Source organism: Dendropsophus ebraccatus, chromosome 14 (genome assembly GCF_027789765.1).
Source record: "Dendropsophus ebraccatus isolate aDenEbr1 chromosome 14, aDenEbr1.pat, whole genome shotgun sequence".
NCBI classification, from domain to species: domain Eukaryota; kingdom Metazoa; phylum Chordata; class Amphibia; order Anura; family Hylidae; genus Dendropsophus; species Dendropsophus ebraccatus.
In genome coordinates, this window is record NC_091467.1 from 76,975,673 (window position 1) to 76,994,128 (window position 18,456).

Below are 18,456 nucleotides of genomic sequence, written 5' to 3' on the forward strand. Positions count from 1 at the left end.
GTGGGCCGCCCATGCTACTTAACTAAATTAAGCATTATTACAAAGTAACAGTGCTGTGCCTTTGCGTAATCAGATGCTGAGGGCCGCTGCCAGACACTAGGCTCACTGTGTCACCCATCATTGCACTGTGCTGTGAGCACTGATGGCCTGACGCTCCAGGAGGGAGAGGAGATGTCCATGTGCCATGGTGGTGCCGGATGTGTTGGGATGCACTTGGCACAGTGACTTGACTAACCTCTGCACTGCAGCACCCTTGTGTGTTTTGACATGGTCACAAGCCACCCTGGGATAGGGGGGGAATGACTTATAGGCCATTCATGCTCTGTATACTCTAGATTGGAAGAGATAGATAAAGACCATATACAAGTTATGGACATAGCGAGCAGCTCCTCGTCCACACACCGTACAACATGCATGGTTTTCTGATATGGCATTAAAAGTAGTGAGAATAGTGTGTAATCTACCATGGTGGAAAGCAAGCGGTGACCTAGTGGTTTACCAACAGTGTCACATGCTCCCGACCCCCCCCCCCCCCCACACACACACCGGGGTAAACAGGGTCAGAGTAGACTATCAGAGTCTCTGCCGCTATTCTCGGCAACCAGATTCCAGCCGTGAGCGTGGAAGCAGACTGTCGTCTTCTGTCATCTTCTGCTAGTAGTGCTTGGTAAGAAGATAAGTGCTAGAAAGTATATGAGAAAGCGATGAGGCCCGACGCGTTCTGTATCAGAAACGATGTAAGGAAACGTGAAGACCTATCATTCAGGGATATAAAAAGTTAGAAGGTGCGAAAGCAGAAGGCAAACGGCCCACAGAAGAGCGCGGGAGGCAGGAGCGTCACTCCACCAAGCCAGAATGGAGCACTTCACTGGGAACTAACAGATGGAGTTTATGGAGCGGCAATGGAGGGAATGGAAGATTGTAAGAGGGAAGGCTGCGATCATAAACCAGGACTATGCTGGGACGACATCGGAGACGTTACGGAGATGCCGGGGAATAAATAACATAGACGCCAATGGGTTTATAGGATGAATTTAATGACATTGCAGAAACTCGCAACAATCCCGAGTGACGGCTGAACGCCGCTTGGATCTACTTAATGGCCGCACTTGGCTTTTCAGAGGAGCCGAGAGTAGAATTTAATACAGAAGCTGAAAATGGACATAAAACCAAATGCGTTTATATTCCTTGAGCTCGCGGAGCAGAAACAGAAGTTCTCTCGACACTTAGAGTGCGGCTGTCTACAGCCGCCGCATCTCCGACACTCTTTGTGACTCACATCTCCAGAGTCTCCAGGCGCTCAGGATGCTCAGTGTTCGCAGCTTTGTGCCGGAGCTGATGATGATTTGTGAGGGATATTGTGACTAATAAAGTGAGATTAATTACCTGTCAGACGATGAAATAAAGAGCAGTCCATGCCGCATTGAACACGGAGCAGCTGGGGCCTGTTCGCGGACCCTGTAGACTCCACCGTAGTGTTTGACAAGTCTCGTCGTGTTGTGTAGTTTATTCCCCGTTCTCGGAGGTGACGACGTGGCCTCCTTGTGTAACGGCGTCTTCCATTCTAGACACTTCATGTTGGATTTCTGTAAAACATGGTTCAACCTATGACGAATGATATGAAGCAGGTGTTCCAGAGTGTCCGCTGATCTTCACCACAATGGATCGCTAGTCTGCACAGCTGCTGGACCATGCGGCTAGGTGGCGGTATATGAGCAGCCATGTTTCAGTAACAAGTAGAATTGGATTCTGGTGTGGTCCACCTGCCTGGCCCCAGCGGCCGTATCTCATTTATTCTGACATCTGCTTGGATGATGGATTCTTGTAATGTTGGAGGATTGATGGCCTGGTCAGTGCAGCCAGCCGTGTACCCAACTCTCTAGTGTAACATTCTGTATGGGTGGTAAAAATGTTCACGTGTATCAATATATATCAGAAATCTCAAGTATGTTCTTGAACTCCTTTAAAGAGATTTTCAAGGGGGAAAAAAAGTTTCAGAATAGCCTTCAGATTACAAGTGAAACCATACTCGCCAGCCTTTTTCCTCTGACATTAGGTTCCAGTGATTTCCAGCTCTTGGCTGTTCATTGGTCGTCTTGTTCCTGCAGGGAGTGCCTGTCTGGCCTATCACTGTTTGAGGGCAGTCACCATTGCAGCCAGTGATTGGTTTAGGAGACCCTGCCTGTGGGAATGAAACGTTCCAGGAAATAGCCAGCCATTTGCACCTTGGGATTTTATTATACATTTTGCTCAGTTTCTCTTCTACAGTCTCAGTTTTTTTTCACACCTTCTCCCGGCTGCTGTGTGGTATTCAGAGTAGTAGTCTTGGTGGGTCGGCTTCTTTCCTCAATAGATGGGCTGTCTATACTGATTTAGGTCCAGAATAAGACTCCTCTTTAGTGGGGTCATAGTATTGGTCAAAAGTTTGTTCAGGAGAGGAGGGATAAGGGCTGGAGACCCAAGAAGGCAGCTTCTCTGACGGATCGCACACTGAATAATACACGGCAGTCGCCACTTTCTGTGAGACTGAAGAAGTCGTGTAAAAAAAAAAAAAAAATTAAAAAAATAAGGATATAGAGAATTCATTTTTTTGTCACAAAAAGAACAAAGCAGTAATAATAATAATAAGTGAAGGGCGTCCATGGCCTGTACAGTGCCCGCCTTCCAACAACACGTCCGTGCCAACACTTAGTGGGAATTGACACAGATGTTCACAAATTTTGCTTTAACAGGACAGAAATACTTCTATACGTTTCATCTCTCACATTCGCTTCAGTAATTTTCACCTGTCGCCAATTAAAGCTCCCGACACGGTAACGTATGTGACGCCGATGACGCATCCGCAGCGCTAAATGTGTCGCTGGAAGTGTCAGAGAATCGCTGCTAAATGTAAAAGAATAAAAATGTACATGATCCAGAGCCGTGACGACATGGAGACAGACTGGCTGTAGTGACTGATAGCTGCGGCCGTGACAACATGGAGACAGACTGGCTGTAGTGACTGATAGCTGCAGCGGTGACAACATGGAGACAGACTGGCTGTAGTGACTGATAGCTGCGGCCGTGACAACATGGAGACAGACTGGCTGTAGTGACTGATAGCTGCAGCGGTGACAACATGGAGACAGACTGGCTGTAGTGACTGATAGCTGCGGCCGTGACAACATGGAGACAGACTGGCTGTACTGACTGATAGCTGCGGCCGTGACAACATGGAGACAGACTGGCTGTAGTGACTGATAGCTGCGGCCGTGACAACATGGAGACAGACTGGCTGTAGTGACTGATAGCTGTGGCCGTGACAACATGGAGACAGACTGGCTGTACTGACTGATAGCTGCGGCCGTGACAACATGGAGACAGACTGGCTGTAGTGACTGATAGCTGCGGCCGTGACAACATGGAGACAGACTGGCTGTAGTGACTGATAGCTGCCGCGGTGAGCGGCTGCGTTGTCCTCCTCATCCCGGGAAGCTGCAGTCAGATTTTTCATACAGTTTATGAATAATAAAGGAGTTTGGCGGCTCGGATACTTCGGATACCTCCACTTCCTCCCTGTATCTCTCATCCCGTTTGCTCTTTGTCTCTTGCAGACGGAGGATCTCATTAAGGCGCTGCAGGATCTGGAGAACGCCGCCTCCGGAGACGCCACCGTAAGGCAGAAGATTGCGTCCCTGCCGCAGGAAGTGCAGGACGTGTCCTTACTGGAGAAGATCACAGGTGAGAGCGTCTGCCCCGGAGCCTTCCCAGCATGCATCACACCTCGGCCTCTAAGGTCAGGGCTCTGCCGGCTCCCATACGGTAACAGCCGCTCCGGATCTGCCCCCGGAGCCTTCCCAGCATGCATCATGCCTCTGAGGTCTGGGCTCTGCCGGCTCCCATACGGTAACAGCCGCTCCGGATCTGCCCCCGGAGCCTTCCCAGCATGCATCATGCCTCTGAGGTCTGGGCTCTGCCGGCTCCCATACGGTAACAGCCTCTCCGGATCTGCTGGGCAGCGGAATCCGAGATATTCAGGACGGTCAGTAACCTTGCAGATTTGTCTTTTCAGATAAAGAGGCAGCAGAGCGACTTTCCAAGACAGTGGACGAGGCCTGTCTCCTGCTGGCGGAGTATAACGGGCGGCTGGCAGCAGAACTAGACGATAGGCGGCAGCTGGCGCGGATGCTGTTGGAATACACACAGAACCAAAAAGAAGCTCTGAGCAACAAGGAGAAGAAGCTGGAGGTAAGGGCACACACCGCTCACTTCAGAAACTTAGGCCGCTTTTACACAGATTATCTGACAGATTTCTGCAGCCAAAGCCAGGAGCAGAAATCTGTCTTATCTTTATGACCTGTTCCCTGTTTTATAGTCTGTTTATGGCTTTGGCTTCAAAAATCTTTCAGATAAAGGCACCCTTAGATTAAATGGATTGTCCAGGTCAGGAAAGCATGTCCCCTCTAGATACAGCGCCTCTCCTGGCCTCAGGTTGGGTGCGGTACTGCAGCTTAGTTCCATTGAAGTAAATGGAGCTGTAGTTGTAGTCGCCGTGCATCACTGTGTCACCACGCTTTCTGATATCCTCCTCTGCTCCATTGCACCTCCTCTTTTTTTCTATACTGAGGCCATTATGTTATCAGATGTGTAAGATATGATTCACTGTTTCGCTCAGCCCGTGTTTCCCCTCGCTCCCCTTTGTCCCCCGTTTCCCCTCTCTCCCCCGTTTCCCCTCGCTCCTCTGTTTTACCTTGCTCTCCTTTGTGCCTCTTTTCCCTCGCTCTCCTTTGTGCCCCGCTCCCCCTCGTCCCCTCGCTCCCCCATGAATGGATCCATCTTCAGCTGGGAGAACATTCGGCTCTGTCACACGTTGCAGATGATCTGTTAGAAATTCCTCGCTGATGTGTTATAAACATGAAAGTGTTACAAGGAACGCCAACGTGTCCGACGCTCCACCGGACAAAGGGATTGAGTGCTGGCCAAGAACCATGGCTCCTGCTGAAGACCCCTACCCCCTCATCTCATCAGTCTCATTGATGTGGACAGATGTAGGAGAGCACACCGACAGCCAGGGGAGATGTATATCAGCTGGGGTCTATGTAACCGTTGCTGGAGGGGGCCTAAATAACCATTACCGGGGGAGGGGGGGTCTATGTAACCATTTCTTGGGGGGGCTCTTTAAAACCATATGTTGGGGGAGGGTGGCTGGGGGTCTGTGTAACCACTGCTTGGGGGTAACCATTGGCGGAGGTCTATGTAACCATTGGCGGAGGTCTATGTAACCATTGGCGGAGGTGGGGGTGGGTCTGGTCATCGCTGATCAGAACTTCATGTGAAAGGTTTCACTTGTTGCTGCTCTTGTTCCTGCAGGAATACAAGCAGAAGCTGGCCCGTGTAACGCAGGTCCGGAAGGAGCTAAAGTCCCACATACAGAGTCTACCTGACCTCTCGCTTCTTCCCAATGTCACGGGGGGGCTCGCTCCTCTTCCTTCCGCCGGCGACCTCTTCTCCACAGATTAGGCCAGACTCCTATTTCGGGACGCTCCTCTGTCCGCCAAGTCTTCAGTAGTCACCAGCATCAGAGAAGGAACGGAGAGCATGGTAGTTCAGAGAGACTGGATGTAATCCCTGCCAGTACCGTGGTAATGGCGGGTTAGTGCCGGCCACCCTGTCCCCTCGGATTCCCGTGTAGTATCGGCTGATGGACCGAGCCAAGAAGACAGATGCCGGAGTCCGTCATCTTCTGTGGGATGAATTTGTTTTTCCTTATTTTTAATAGACTTGTTTCGGGAGCGCGTGCGCAGATCCTGCTTCTTCGTCAGCTTCTACGGCAGCTTTATCTTTCGTGTCTCATTGGAAAGATTGGGGGATTTGTGTTGAGAAGCGCACGTCGGCCATACTGTAACCAGCTGCTGGACAGGAGGAATACACAATATAGTGTGTGTCATTTCAGAAAACACTGTGTCCTAATAATTGTGTGGAAAGCGTGTAGCAACTCTGTTGGAGATCCGCCATTGGGGCTCTTCTCTCCTTAAAGGGAACCTGTCATGTATAACTGGTTCTGATCGGCAGACACCATATTATAGAGCAGGAGAAGCCCAACAGATTGATATATAGGTTTGTGGGAAAAGATTCATTATAACTTGTATTTTATGCATTTAAATCCCTCTCTTAGGAGTCCAGTGGGCGGTCCTAATCTGTGATCAACCACATCCTCTGTTACTGCTTGGCTGCCAGTCACTGATAAGACTGCCCCATTGGACTTCTAAGCAAAGCCATGAATCGGGCATCTCATTGGTGATTGATGATTCTCTCTGTATTCAGTCAATCATGGATTAGGACCGCCTACTGGACTCAATCTGCTCGGCTCCTCCCACTCTATAAACATGATGTTCGGTATTTTCAGTGTGACAGATTCCCTTTAAGGAAAGTGAAGGGGTTGTCCAGTCTTCTGTAAACTGTTTTATTGTGTAACTGCTCCTACATGTTAGATTGTTGGTTATCGGTGGGATCCGCCAACAGCCTAAAGCTCCTTTTCCGATTATCAGCAGACGCAGACCCTCCCTACCGATGATTGTGTAAAGGGCCAGCGATCAGCTGATAAATGAGAAATCTCCGGTTTGTTGGCTGATCGCATCTTTTGTGCGGGTGTGTAAATCCTCAGTAGTCGCCCGCATATCTTACCGTGTAAATGGGAATGTCTGGGCGGCTACCGCTCTATAGACTGCACCAGTGGTCCAGCCATCGGGGGCAGGGAGCTAGGCGGCTGCTGGACGAGACTGGTGGCGGCTTCCATCTCCCCTTCCACATACTGTATCATTCGAAATGTGTATGACCAGTGAGGACCAGTACTGTTGGATACTTTCCAGCTGTTGTGAAACTACATTTCCCAGCTGAGAGTTGTCATTTCACAACAGCTGGAAAGCCGCAGACTGAGGATTACCCAACACCACCCCAGCTGTCCACATAGATGGGGGTGTGAGGCAATGGGGGGGTTAGCATCTTATACTATCAACATGTCTCTCCACGGGCCGGCCGCATTGTGTCTCTCCACGAATGGATAGGGGGGGGCGTCGTGTCTCTCCTCTCCGCGGACGGTGGGGGGCGTCGGGTCTCTCCGCGGACGGTGGGGGGCGTCGGGTCTCTCCGCGGACGGTGGGGGGCGTCGGGTCTCTCCGCGGACGGTGGGGGGCGTCGGGTCTCTCCGCTGACGGTGGGGGGCGTCGGGTCTCTCCGCTGACGGTGGGGGGCGTCGGGTCTCTCCGCTGACGGTGGGGGGGCGTCGGGTCTCTCCGCGGACGGTGGGGGGGCGTCGGGTCTCTCCGCGGACGGTGGGGGGGCGTCGGGTCTCTCCGCGGACGGTGGGGGGGCGTCGGGTCTCTCCGCGGACGGTGGGGGGGCGTCGGGTCTCTCCGCGGACGGTGGGGGGGCGTCGGGTCTCTCCGCGGACGGTGGGGGGGCGTCGGGTCTCTCCGCGGACGGTGGGGGGGCGTCGGGTCTCTCCGCGGACGGTGGGGGGGCGTCGGGTCTCTCCGCGGACGGTGGGGGGGGCGTCGGGTCTCTCCGCGGACGGTGGGGGGGCGTCGGGTATCTCCGCGGACGGTGGGGGGGCGTCGGGTCTCACCGCGGACGGTGGGGGGGCGTCGGGTCTCTCCGCGGACGGTGGGGGGGCGTCGGGTCTCTCCGCGGACGGTGGGGGGGCGTCGGGTCTCTCCGCGGACGGTGGGGGGGCGTCGGGTCTCTCCGCGGACGGTGGGGGGGCGTCGGGTCTCTCCGCGGACGGTGGGGGGGCGTCGGGTCTCTCCGCGGACGGTGGGGGGGCGTCGGGTCTCTCCGCGGACGGTGGGGGGGCGTCGGGTCTCTCCGCGGACGGTGGGGGGGCGTCGGGTCTCTCCGCGGACGGTGGGGGGGCGTCGGGTCTCTCCGCGGACGGTGGGGGGGCGTCGGGTCTCTCCGCGGACGGTGGGGGGGCGTCGGGTCTCTCCGCGGACGGGAGGCGGAGCTTTAGGTTAAGGAACTAAATGGATGTGAAAGCTGATGATTATTTCAGTATAATTTATAGGAGACTGGACAACTCCGAGATCCTCAGGTTTTCGTCAGGACTTAATCACACTCTTCTCAGGTCCGTGTGCTAAGGCATTGGCTCTGCACCTATCGTTTGGCCGGCAGGATAAGCTGGTACGCTGTCCTCCTCTTCTGATGCCGGTGATTGATGGAACGTAATATAATACATTTACGTTGCAGTCTATGGAGTTTCCGGGAGATCTGTAGAAGAGGACAGCGTTCCAGCCGGAGTTCTTCAACTTCTGCTGCTGTGTCGGCCAAATGATTGGTCCTCTTTAAGGGGAGTCTCAGCTCTATCCCTGCTGGGAGCGGCAGACACCTGATGAAACAAGTCATATCGGTCTCTTAGCAGCATGCTCGCCTCCTCCCTCCCCCACTCCTCACTGCTCTGTCTGACTGACGTGGTTCGGCTTCCATCAGGGAGGTGGGATGCATGCAGCCGCTCAGCCCCACCTCTAGGACAGTTGAGCTTAGAAGAAGAGATGAGATCTGTTGTCTCATTGGTTGCTGCTCTAAGCATGATCTAGAGCTGAATGTCCATTCATACTGGTGTTACATGGAGGAGACCAGGTGACTATGATGGATCCTGAAGAGCGGCTCCTCCACCATGTTTCCTCCGTGTGACCTCTTCCGGCTCTGATGCAGATAATCCTTGGGTTCCGGCACAATCAGGTGAATTTTTTTGTGATTTTTAGGCTTCACCCGGGGAGACGGAACCATCAGCTGTGATCGCCACTCGCTCTTCTCCTTCCTTTTCTAATATCTGGTTTCTTAGGTTTTCAGAAATGAAATTTTTACTTGAACAAGATAATTTTTCTGAGTCGTCGTCGTCTTCTGATGAATTGTTCTAGTGCAGGGGATCGGGGTCATGTATCCTCCTCCTCCTCGTGCCCGATCTAACAAAACGTGCACTGGAATGAGACGTAACTACATGGACTGTAGAGAATCTGAATGGTGTCAGACACTTACAGATCCCGATGTGATGGCGCTCAGTGAATAAATCATGGCCAACATCCATTTCATCATCCATTGTGCAAGATTTTCCTCCTGAGGGGGATGGTGTCTGCTCGAGGAGACTAATAAACTGGAGTCTTATAGGCCATGCAATGCTTCATGGGAAAAAAATATGCAAAGTAGCCTCCTCCAGAAGGATCGGAGCTTGCTCTCCACTGCCACCTATTGGCGGTAGCTTCCTATTGTCAGGTTTGATTTCTGGAGGAGGCCTGCTTTTTTTTTTCCCCATGGAGCATTGCATGGCCTATTGGCTCGGTACTCTCCTTAAGGAGACCCACTAGATCCTTGGGACTTGGTGCTAGGAACAGATTCAGCATTGACTCCCGCCAACTGTTGGGAATGGAGAACAAGCCCTTTTCCTTTTGGAGAAGCGTAACTCTTACACCAATGTGGTATACATAGAGGTTTACATTACATGGGGGAATAGTCCGTTACTGGCCTTTGGGGTCACAGTTGGGCCGGCAGACGGCTGATTGGGCAATGATCACATGATTGCAGATAAATTAACCTGACGATCAGACGGGACCAGCTGTGATTCTGCACCGACAACCTGTAACATATTAGGGAAAATTCATGATAATGAATAAAAAAAATCTATTGCCCGTAGCAACCAGTCCGTGCGCAGCGTGCGTTGTGGGAAGTGACGTCTGCGCTGTGATTGGTTCTTGTTACCAGTGTTTCTGTAATGGATTTCCTCCATCATTGTGTGCGGCCTGTATAGCGTGAATACCGTTACATGTTTTTTTATCTAAAGAAGTTCACAATTCTATGTTGATAAAAAATTTTAATACAGCCAAAGCTCTTTGTTTTTATTTTACCAGTAGAGCTCTAAATTCTCTGCACAGATTTAAAGGGATTCTCCAGGATTGGAAAAACACAAATGGTTTCTTACAAAAACAGCACCACCCCTGTCCTCGGGCTGCGTGTGGTATTACAGCTCCATTCACTTTAATGAAAATCCATCCAATGCAGGAGAAGCGCTGTTTCTGGCAGAAAGCAGCTTTGTTTTCCCAAGTCTGGATGATTCTAAAAGGGGTTTCCAAGCAAATGGAAATCCTCCTTTTATTGTGTCCTTTTTAAGTATTTTAAATGGCCGCTGTTTCCAACCACTTCCCTGCATGTTATAGTCTATGGGATTCATGAAGCTTTTCCCTTGATAAGTGACTGTTTACCCCAGAAAGACATTTCTAAAGCCTCAGCCACTAGGTGTCACCCTTCCATGCAAGAGAGAGGGAAAGACTGTGTCCCTGCTTGTGTGATGATCTGCACGGTCCATACAAGGTAAATCAAGGTTTCCCTCTCAGTGCAGCAGCTGGGCTTTGGGTAACCCAGTCCTTGCTGCTTCTACTTATGGCACCCTGTGAAGCCCGCACATCAGTAACACCTTCTCCCACATGTCATTTATAGAAATGTGTTTTAAATCTCAGTGCAGCCTGTTTAGTACTTAGCATGTAAAGGGTTACCCTGTTGTCTGGCTTCTGGGTTACCCTGTTGTCTGGTTTCTGGGTTACCCTGTTGTCTGGTTTCTGGGTAACCCTGTTGTCTGGTTTCTGGGTTACCCTGTTGTCTGGCTTCTGGGTTACCCTGTTGTCTGGTTTCTGGGTTACCCTGTTTGGTTTCTGGGTTACCCTGTTGTCTGGTTTCTGGGTAACCCTGTTGTCTGGTTTCTGGGTTACCCTGTTGTCTGGTTTCTGGGTAACCCTGTTGTCTGGTTTCTGGGTTACCCTGTTGTCTGGTTTCTGGGTAACTCTGTTGTCTGGTTTCTGGGTTACCTTGTTGTCTGGTTTCTGGGTAACCCTGTTGTCTGGTTTCTGGGTTACCCTGTTGTCTGGTTTCTGGGTTACCCTGTTGTCTGGTTTCTGGGTAACCCTGTTGTCTGGTTTCTTTCCTTTCTGCACACAAAGCACCTTGTAAAAGCCGACCTGATTATTCGGTTACCGGAATTCCCCGACCCTACAGCTCTATACCAACCCCACTCATTGTATAACCTCTTTGGAGGAAGGAATTCCCAGTAACCTTTGCTGCTGTTTATAATCTTCATCAGGTCCCGGGACGCTTCTCAGGTTTTCGCCTTCCTCGCCGGTCCATTCGATCTCACTTGGGCCGCTGCCTGGAAAATCTTTTGTGTTTTCAATACTCTCAATGCACAGAACAGCTGGGAAACCGGATAAGGCGGAGATGAGAAGAAACCTGGAGGACCTGGATCTCCATCCGTTACTAAGAACTCTGGGAATGTACTGAGCACAGTACACAAATCCAATATTATGGCCGTGTTTCTAGTACACCTCAATTATCAATAGCCGAATCACAGAAGGGGTGTAGGACAGGACATCTAATATATAACTTTTAATTTATCTATGTTAAAAAGAACGCCACATACACAGACCAACAAACCACAAAAAACACACATATATGTAGCCACTATAATATATACACTGCTACCAACCAATATACCTTATACAACCTATTGGGTATGCCGTTCAGGTGCTTCGGAAAGTAGGGTTAGTAGCATTGAAAATACTCACGTCAGGGTAGGGATCAACTCACCCTGTTTTGCCCTATTAGGCTATGTTCACACACCGTTAGAGACTGGCTGTTCCGTGACCCCGGCCGGTACTTAAGTGCCGGCCGGATGATCTGTCTGGCTGCGGAACTCTGATGCGGGCGCATCAGCGCGCGCCCGCATCAGAACTTCCCATAGCACACAGTGAAGCGAGTGGCCGGAGCCGCTAGCTTCACTGTGTGAACTGACAGGGCTTTGAATTCATTGAATTCCGGCCACAGAAAACTGACATGTCATGTCCCGGCCAGAGCGTATACGATGTGTGTACACTCCAGCCGGGATCTCATTCATCAATAGGCATTGTTCCACCCCACAAAACTACGGCCGTAGTTGTGCGTTGTGTGAACATAGCCTTAGGATGTTAGTGTATGGCACTACCCCTGCTCGCACAGGGTGGAGCGGGGCACTCGCCCTAATAAGAGCGACCCCTACCCTGATCTACCCCTTGGTACACTCCCTATTACACCGTATATTATTAACCGCAGGTCCCTTACCGCCGGCACGTTTCCTCCAGGTTGCCGGAATCCTCAGGGAGGTGGGGGTGCATGAATTGGGGGGAGAGACAATTGCTTAAGGGCCTAACGGCTACTGCAGTGGCTATAGATAAATTAAAAGTTATATTTTAGATGTCCTACACCCCTTTCTGTGATCTGGGAATGTACTGGTATGAGCAAAACAGACAGTTCAGAGACGCATCGGAACGTCGTTCCCCAACAACACGGGCTCCATTCTCGCTGATCTGTTATGAATCCCATAGACCGAACGGCTCCGGTTATCGACCTGAACCAGACCTGGATCCGAACACACGCGGAAATTCTAATGAAAACTTATTCTGCAGATGACTGTAACCCATTGGTTGTAATGGATTGATGCTTGTTGTACCGGCAGCACTTCTCCTGTATAGACCGGGTAGAGATGGCTGCCAGATCCTGGTGGTGCGCCTGACATAGGAGAGCGGAGTAGGTGGCACGACTTCAAGAAGTTTCATTATTCTTTTTACAGTTCTCAATGTCCGTAGCCTTTTGGTATCTGCACGATACAGTGAATGGGACTTGACGCATTTGCCTCAGTTTACTATGTAGTGGTGGCGCCACCTTACTGCATCTCACTCTACAGCGCCTCCTCAGGACAGATGAAGGATTACACTATATCTACTGCAGTCAGTAATGCATAGATGTGCTGCTCCTGTCCAGCTGGGCTGTGGCCGGTGGGTGAGGATCCTCAATGATTCCCCCCATATCAGTAGGTTTCTGGTAAGAGAACCTGTCATCACTTTCCTGTTGCCTAAAGTACAAGTCATTGGGGCAACCAGGTGGCTTCTTTATAGTGCCACCATTCATGCTCCATTTCCATTAGGAGACCCCCCACCAGTCAGCACGGGTGATGGGTACCTTGTAATCTTGCAATAACCCTTTACGTCTACTTTGGAGGCTATGCAGAAATCCACATGTCTGTTCCCTGCAGACGTCCATTGTTTATGCAGAACGATCCTCTACGATGAATTATTGGCCTAATCCTTAGCCTATCTAAGCCGACTGCAGGCGGATGGATTGTACCTCAGTCTATGAAGAAGCATTGGCGCTCCCGTTACTGGCGCCTTTCCTGGGATTATCCTTATTATACCGCGAGCTGGAACGGCATTTGTTAGCACTGGTGTGGCCGCCATGTTCCCTGTGATCATCCATGTTCTTCATATTCACTGTTATATGATCTGTGCACAGGACACCTACACGAGCATAGGTCTTCAGAGATTTCCGGATATTGGAGGGGTCGGAGTCGCTGTCATAGCTCTGTAATTTCCATTACACAAAGCCCCAGATACTCCACCGACTCTCAGGTTTGGGTTCTCTTTAGCCTGGATGGGGGGCATCTGACTGTGGATCATGGGGGGGAAGTAAATGGAGGGGTCTAGTTTACCTTTTCCATCGGGGCGCATGACCCTGTAGTTCTCAGCTTGGTCACAGATATCTACACATAATACTTTGTGCAAACCAGACGAAACCTTTGACCCCTGACTAAATATAAGTCCGGCAAATCTCTTTTAGGAAATATTTACGTTGCTTAGTGTCCTGAGCCGGTGCCAGAAGCATTCCGAGAGCTGACTAGAATATGTTATTACAGGTTCGCCCAGACCACCCTTTGTATTTGGGTGGATCTAACCTTTCGCGGACTGGAACCATTGTCTCGGTGACTCACCGTATCCTGTTTTCCCAGGAAAAGTCCCATTTGTTTCACGATGTATCTTCTATAATGTAAATGCGTTCTGTGCCCACATAAACAAAGTCGCATGAGGGCGCTTCTAATAACCATTCATACTAAGTCTGGGTTGGAATTTATTTTAGTGTTTTTTAGGCCTATGTTAATTTGTCACTGATTTACTAAAATACTATAAAAAGTGATAGCAATTTAGAAAAGCAGGATGTGTCACATGACATTGTAAAGTTAAAGGGATTGTTCAAAGGGGGTTCCCTGGGACAGGATAGTCTACTTGGCTGTGTTGCTAAACAGAAAAGAGGCCGTGCTCACCTCCCCTGATCCCCCTGCTGCTCCCATTCTGACATCTCCCCGTCCCACTGTTGATGCAGGAACTGACTGCTCAGCCAATCACTGGCCACAGAGTTGTTCTGCATCAGTCAGTGATTGGATGAGTGGGTCCTGCAGGGACAAGGTGTCACAGAAGCAAGGAGCGCAGACCGAGAGACCTCAGAATGGGAGCTCCGGGGGGAGTAGTACTTCATTTATTTGTTTAATGGATCTACAGCTAATTATAAAAGCGTTCAGCTCTCCCGCAGCGCCCCCACAGGACGAATGAAGCATTACATGACACATATTAATATCTATAGGTGGCTAGGCTAATCCAGTACTCCCTACCTGCAGCAAAACTTTAACTCCCAACATGTCAGGCTGTCAGGTTTTAGTTTTGGAGTAACTGGAGAGCCACAGGTTGGGGAACACTGCTCTAATCCAGTTAAAGGGTGTTGGTTATTCCGCGATTAGAAAACCATACCTGTCTTCTTCCAAAAAACAGCACCACCCCGTCCTTAGGCTGTGCATGGTATTACAGCACAACTACATTCACTTCAAATGAACTGAGCTGCAATACCACGCACAAACTGAAGGCAGGGGTGGCGCTGGAAGAAATGGGCTATGTTTTTTGGTTTTGTTTGGACAATTCTGAATAACACTTTAAGAATATTCTGACTAAAAAGTAGGGTGTCCCTTAAAGTATATTTGCCATTCCGTTCACTGAGCCAGATGAGTCCATTATTGCAGAAGCAGCTGAATATCATCCATCATCAGACCTGACATTTTGTACATGATTGGAAATATTGGTGAAGATTTAGGGATTTATTCTGGAGAAGCATCAAGGTAGCGCTAGCGTCTGACACATGGTTGTGTTATACAGGAGCCAAGCCGTCTGGTATAAAGCGAGTCCAAACGGGCCACGTTCCAGCCCCGACTCCTGTTACACCATGCGGCTTCCAAGAACGGCGATCAAGGAAATGGAGATATAGTAAAGCTAGAAAGTAACAAAAAAGTCAGAAAACAAAAGATTGTGCAGATTCTATATAAATGGTTTTAATATCCGGATACATTGTGTTATGTACAGCATCATAATAACCCCCCCCCCCCCCCCCCCCCCCCCGATATAAACGAGAACAAGCTGTGAGCGGCAGATGGCAGGTTATATAGAGGGCAAATACCTTATAGTACACAGTGCATATCACAAGCTTCAGAGTGTATATAGGGCTGCTAATCACATTATAGGAACATCGGCTGTAGCTGGGGACTGGGGTCCTCCGCTCTTTGGCTTTGTCCACAATATCATCAGAAGCTCCGTTAGGATCATGTATCGGTAGTTCTATCATATTTGATAGGAAGAAGAGACACCAAGTGCTTCTCTATTCTTCCCATCAAACCAGACCCCATTATAAGTCCCTGGGATCCATTGGGCCTTGTAAGTGTCCGGCTTTCTGGCACTGCCATCATGGCGTATGTTGTAATGGAAGCCATGACAGTGATGTGAACACAGCCTCACAACACTGTTCACTTTGGAAGTGGAGCTATGATGACGTTCTTATAACCTTTCACCCCTTTCAGGTGATCGCTCTCAAAGTCAACCGCCAGTTTGCGGAGTCCAGATAACTGAGGCATCAGGTCCACTCGTACTTTGGCGTCTTGTCCGGATTCTACGGAGCAGTCTCTGCAACCAGATAAAGAAGCCTTGTTATAATAGATACTAAGTAATGATAAGGCAATGTTCACACACTCCATTTCTTAGCCAGGGCTCAGATGGAGTCACACAAAAGCAACAAGCTGTAATGCTGGACACAACCCAAGGACAAACCAAAAGACCAGACACAACCCAAGGACGAGACAAGACCTTATACACCCTAAGAACAAGACTAGATCTGAAACAACCCAAGGACAAGACAAGACCTGGATTTCCAATTCTGGCATTCCATCAGTCGACCATTTCCGATCACACCAGGCCACTTACAGATCTTTAACCACAAGCCCCTCAGTCAGGCCGGCTCCCTCCACAGTGAAGCTACATCCCGACAGCGGCTCCGATAGAGGATTCTTCATGGAAATCTCAGCCACCATCTTGTTTTGTTGTTTGGGTTCTCCCAGCACCTGTCAAAACAATGGAAGTGGTTATTGACAAGGAACTTTATCTGGATACTGTGCACACAGGGGTGTTACGGGTTTGGAGGTGCCATCTTGCCTCTCAACCTTGGCCATGATATATATACAGGATTAGAGCCATGAACTGATGTCTACACCATAGGGTAGACTGTGATCCAGTCTATAATGATTAGCGTGAAGTTGTATCCTTGAGGTGCAGCTCCACACCAGTTATACTGAGAATAAACAGACGGGAAGCCGAGGCTTCTGCTGACGGACTCTATAAGTCACCTTCCTCCTCCTTAACGTCAGCCAAGGGTCAGATCTAAGAAACTCGGCATAAAGAGATGATGTAATGCTTCTAAAACTAGAGGGATCTGTCAGCTTCGCTCCACAGAAGATGTCCCCGAGGAACAGCGCGCTCCAGGTCATTACACTGGCGAGTGATGTAAAGAACAAGGAAATCTAAACTGTACGACACAAAAATCTGTCCTCTACAAACACAGAGCGGCCGCGTCCTCCTGGGGATCCCGCTACCCACAGCCCCCAACCCCAGGAAATGAGGGAGGAAAGCCCAAAAACTTTAACCCTTTAACACAAGTTTTGACGTACAAGCACTTTGAGGGGGAGGATGGAGGAGGCGATGCAGCTAAGCCAACATGGCCACAAAGTGTAAGGTGTCCACTACATCTGCCCTCCGGTACTAGGGGGAGAACTGAAGAATAATAGGATTCTGACAATTCAATCCCAAAATTTACCACAATTGATGTTGGGCCTCCTGTTACCCAGCGTTGTGGTTTTATATGGACACTTTCCATCCCAGGTTGTCCACCAATCCTTCTATAGGTGCTATAGGTCTAGATGGGTGTAGTCACCTCCTCTAACCCCACCTATCGGCACCATTCTCGTTAAAGGGGTTAACCACTTTTAGACATGGCCGTTTTTTTACTGAAACAGCGCCACCCCTGTCCTCAGTTTGTGTGGTATTACAGCTCGCTTTTCCTGAATGGAGCTGAGGTCAGGGGTGGCTCTATTGTTGGAACGTGTTTTGGTAATCCAGAATGAGCCCTTTAGTCTTACGATTGCTACATCGTAATGTCAGACAGTGTTGTGTGGTCTCGGCTCTTGGTTTCTTTACAGCAATGCGTCTTATTCGCTTGTTGAGTTGGTTACTCACCCGCACTTTGATGTCGGGGTTCTTTACATGAATGTCTCTTATGGCGAGCAGGATGTCCTTAGTAGTCTTGTCGTTGAGGAGTGCCACCACCTTGATCATGTTGTCCTGGGTCAGGCTGCTGCCATACTTCTCATAGAGGATCCTCAGGGGCACAGACTTCTCTGCAGGAACAGAACAGAGTTATATCAATGGTCCTGGATATAATGGAGCCTTAAACATTATACATGAACATGTGGACTGTTCCACCTCATCGGGGTCATCGCTAGGAGATCAGAAGCAGAGGCCTCGTATGGGGCAGATTCTGGGTGTTCTGCAGATGATACATGGCGGTGCGATGACCTCATCAGATTGTGCTGTGATAATCGTTTCCTGAATTAATTGCATAGTTATGTCGGTAATCCGCTCCTATTACGGTGGAGTAAGTAGATCACCAAGATCCCTGCGAGACACTAAGCATCACTGGATCGAGTAGATCTCTTACTATTCAGCGCAGAGCTCCATCCAGACACAACCCGGTAATGGCCGTCCCCAAATCTCACTATGACCCAACAACAAGATCAGCGCTAAACGGTAAGGAAAGATCCAACGAGAACGTGTAGCAATCCCTGGATGAGTGATGGCGGCGGAGAATCATACATCACGTAATAGGGTTCACTCCTGTGTGGATTTACAATCAATAGGAACGCAGCCGCGCAGAACCTGCCAGAAAGTGAGAGAATACGAGTACATGACCGATATAATAATATCACAACAACGAGAACGGTCAAAGAGGACGACGGAAAACTCCAAGGACGAGCGGCTATAGAGGTGTCCGAGATCTGCGAGATGGATGGACGGTGATCCCGGGAAAATTCAGCGTCAGGTCTCTGCGGAAACCATCAAGCATGGTAAGAATAGGCAAATATACCTCCTATATATACTGACTATATACACCTTCTATATATACATCTTCTATGTGTACCTTCTCTCTCTCTCTATATATATATATATATACACACACACACACACACCGTCTATATATACATCTTCT

At 49.7% G+C, this 18,456-nt stretch overlaps 2 protein-coding genes across 2 annotated transcripts in view; one reads left to right on the forward strand and one right to left on the reverse strand.

Moving 5' to 3' along the window:
- RPRD1B (regulation of nuclear pre-mRNA domain containing 1B) overlaps window positions 1-5,936 on the forward strand; it is a 39,666-nt gene extending 33,730 nt beyond the window's left edge. Inside the window, exons 5-7 of the mRNA XM_069953611.1 lie at window positions 3,594-3,720; window positions 4,052-4,227; window positions 5,350-5,936. Of these exons, the coding sequence (XP_069809712.1) occupies window positions 3,594-3,720; window positions 4,052-4,227; window positions 5,350-5,499 (453 nt within the window). The 3' untranslated portion in view covers window positions 5,500-5,936. The remainder of the gene's footprint in view (window positions 1-3,593; window positions 3,721-4,051; window positions 4,228-5,349) is intronic.
- Window positions 5,937-15,259: 9,323 nt separating this feature from the next.
- The window catches only part of TGM2 (transglutaminase 2), a 64,144-nt gene continuing 60,947 nt past the window's right edge, over window positions 15,260-18,456 (reverse strand). The window contains exons 11-13 of the mRNA XM_069951567.1: window positions 17,427-17,587; window positions 16,122-16,258; window positions 15,260-15,824 (exon numbers count right to left, since the gene is read on the reverse strand). Coding sequence (XP_069807668.1) covers window positions 15,668-15,824; window positions 16,122-16,258; window positions 17,427-17,587 — 455 coding nt within the window. The 3' untranslated portion in view covers window positions 15,260-15,667. The remainder of the gene's footprint in view (window positions 15,825-16,121; window positions 16,259-17,426; window positions 17,588-18,456) is intronic.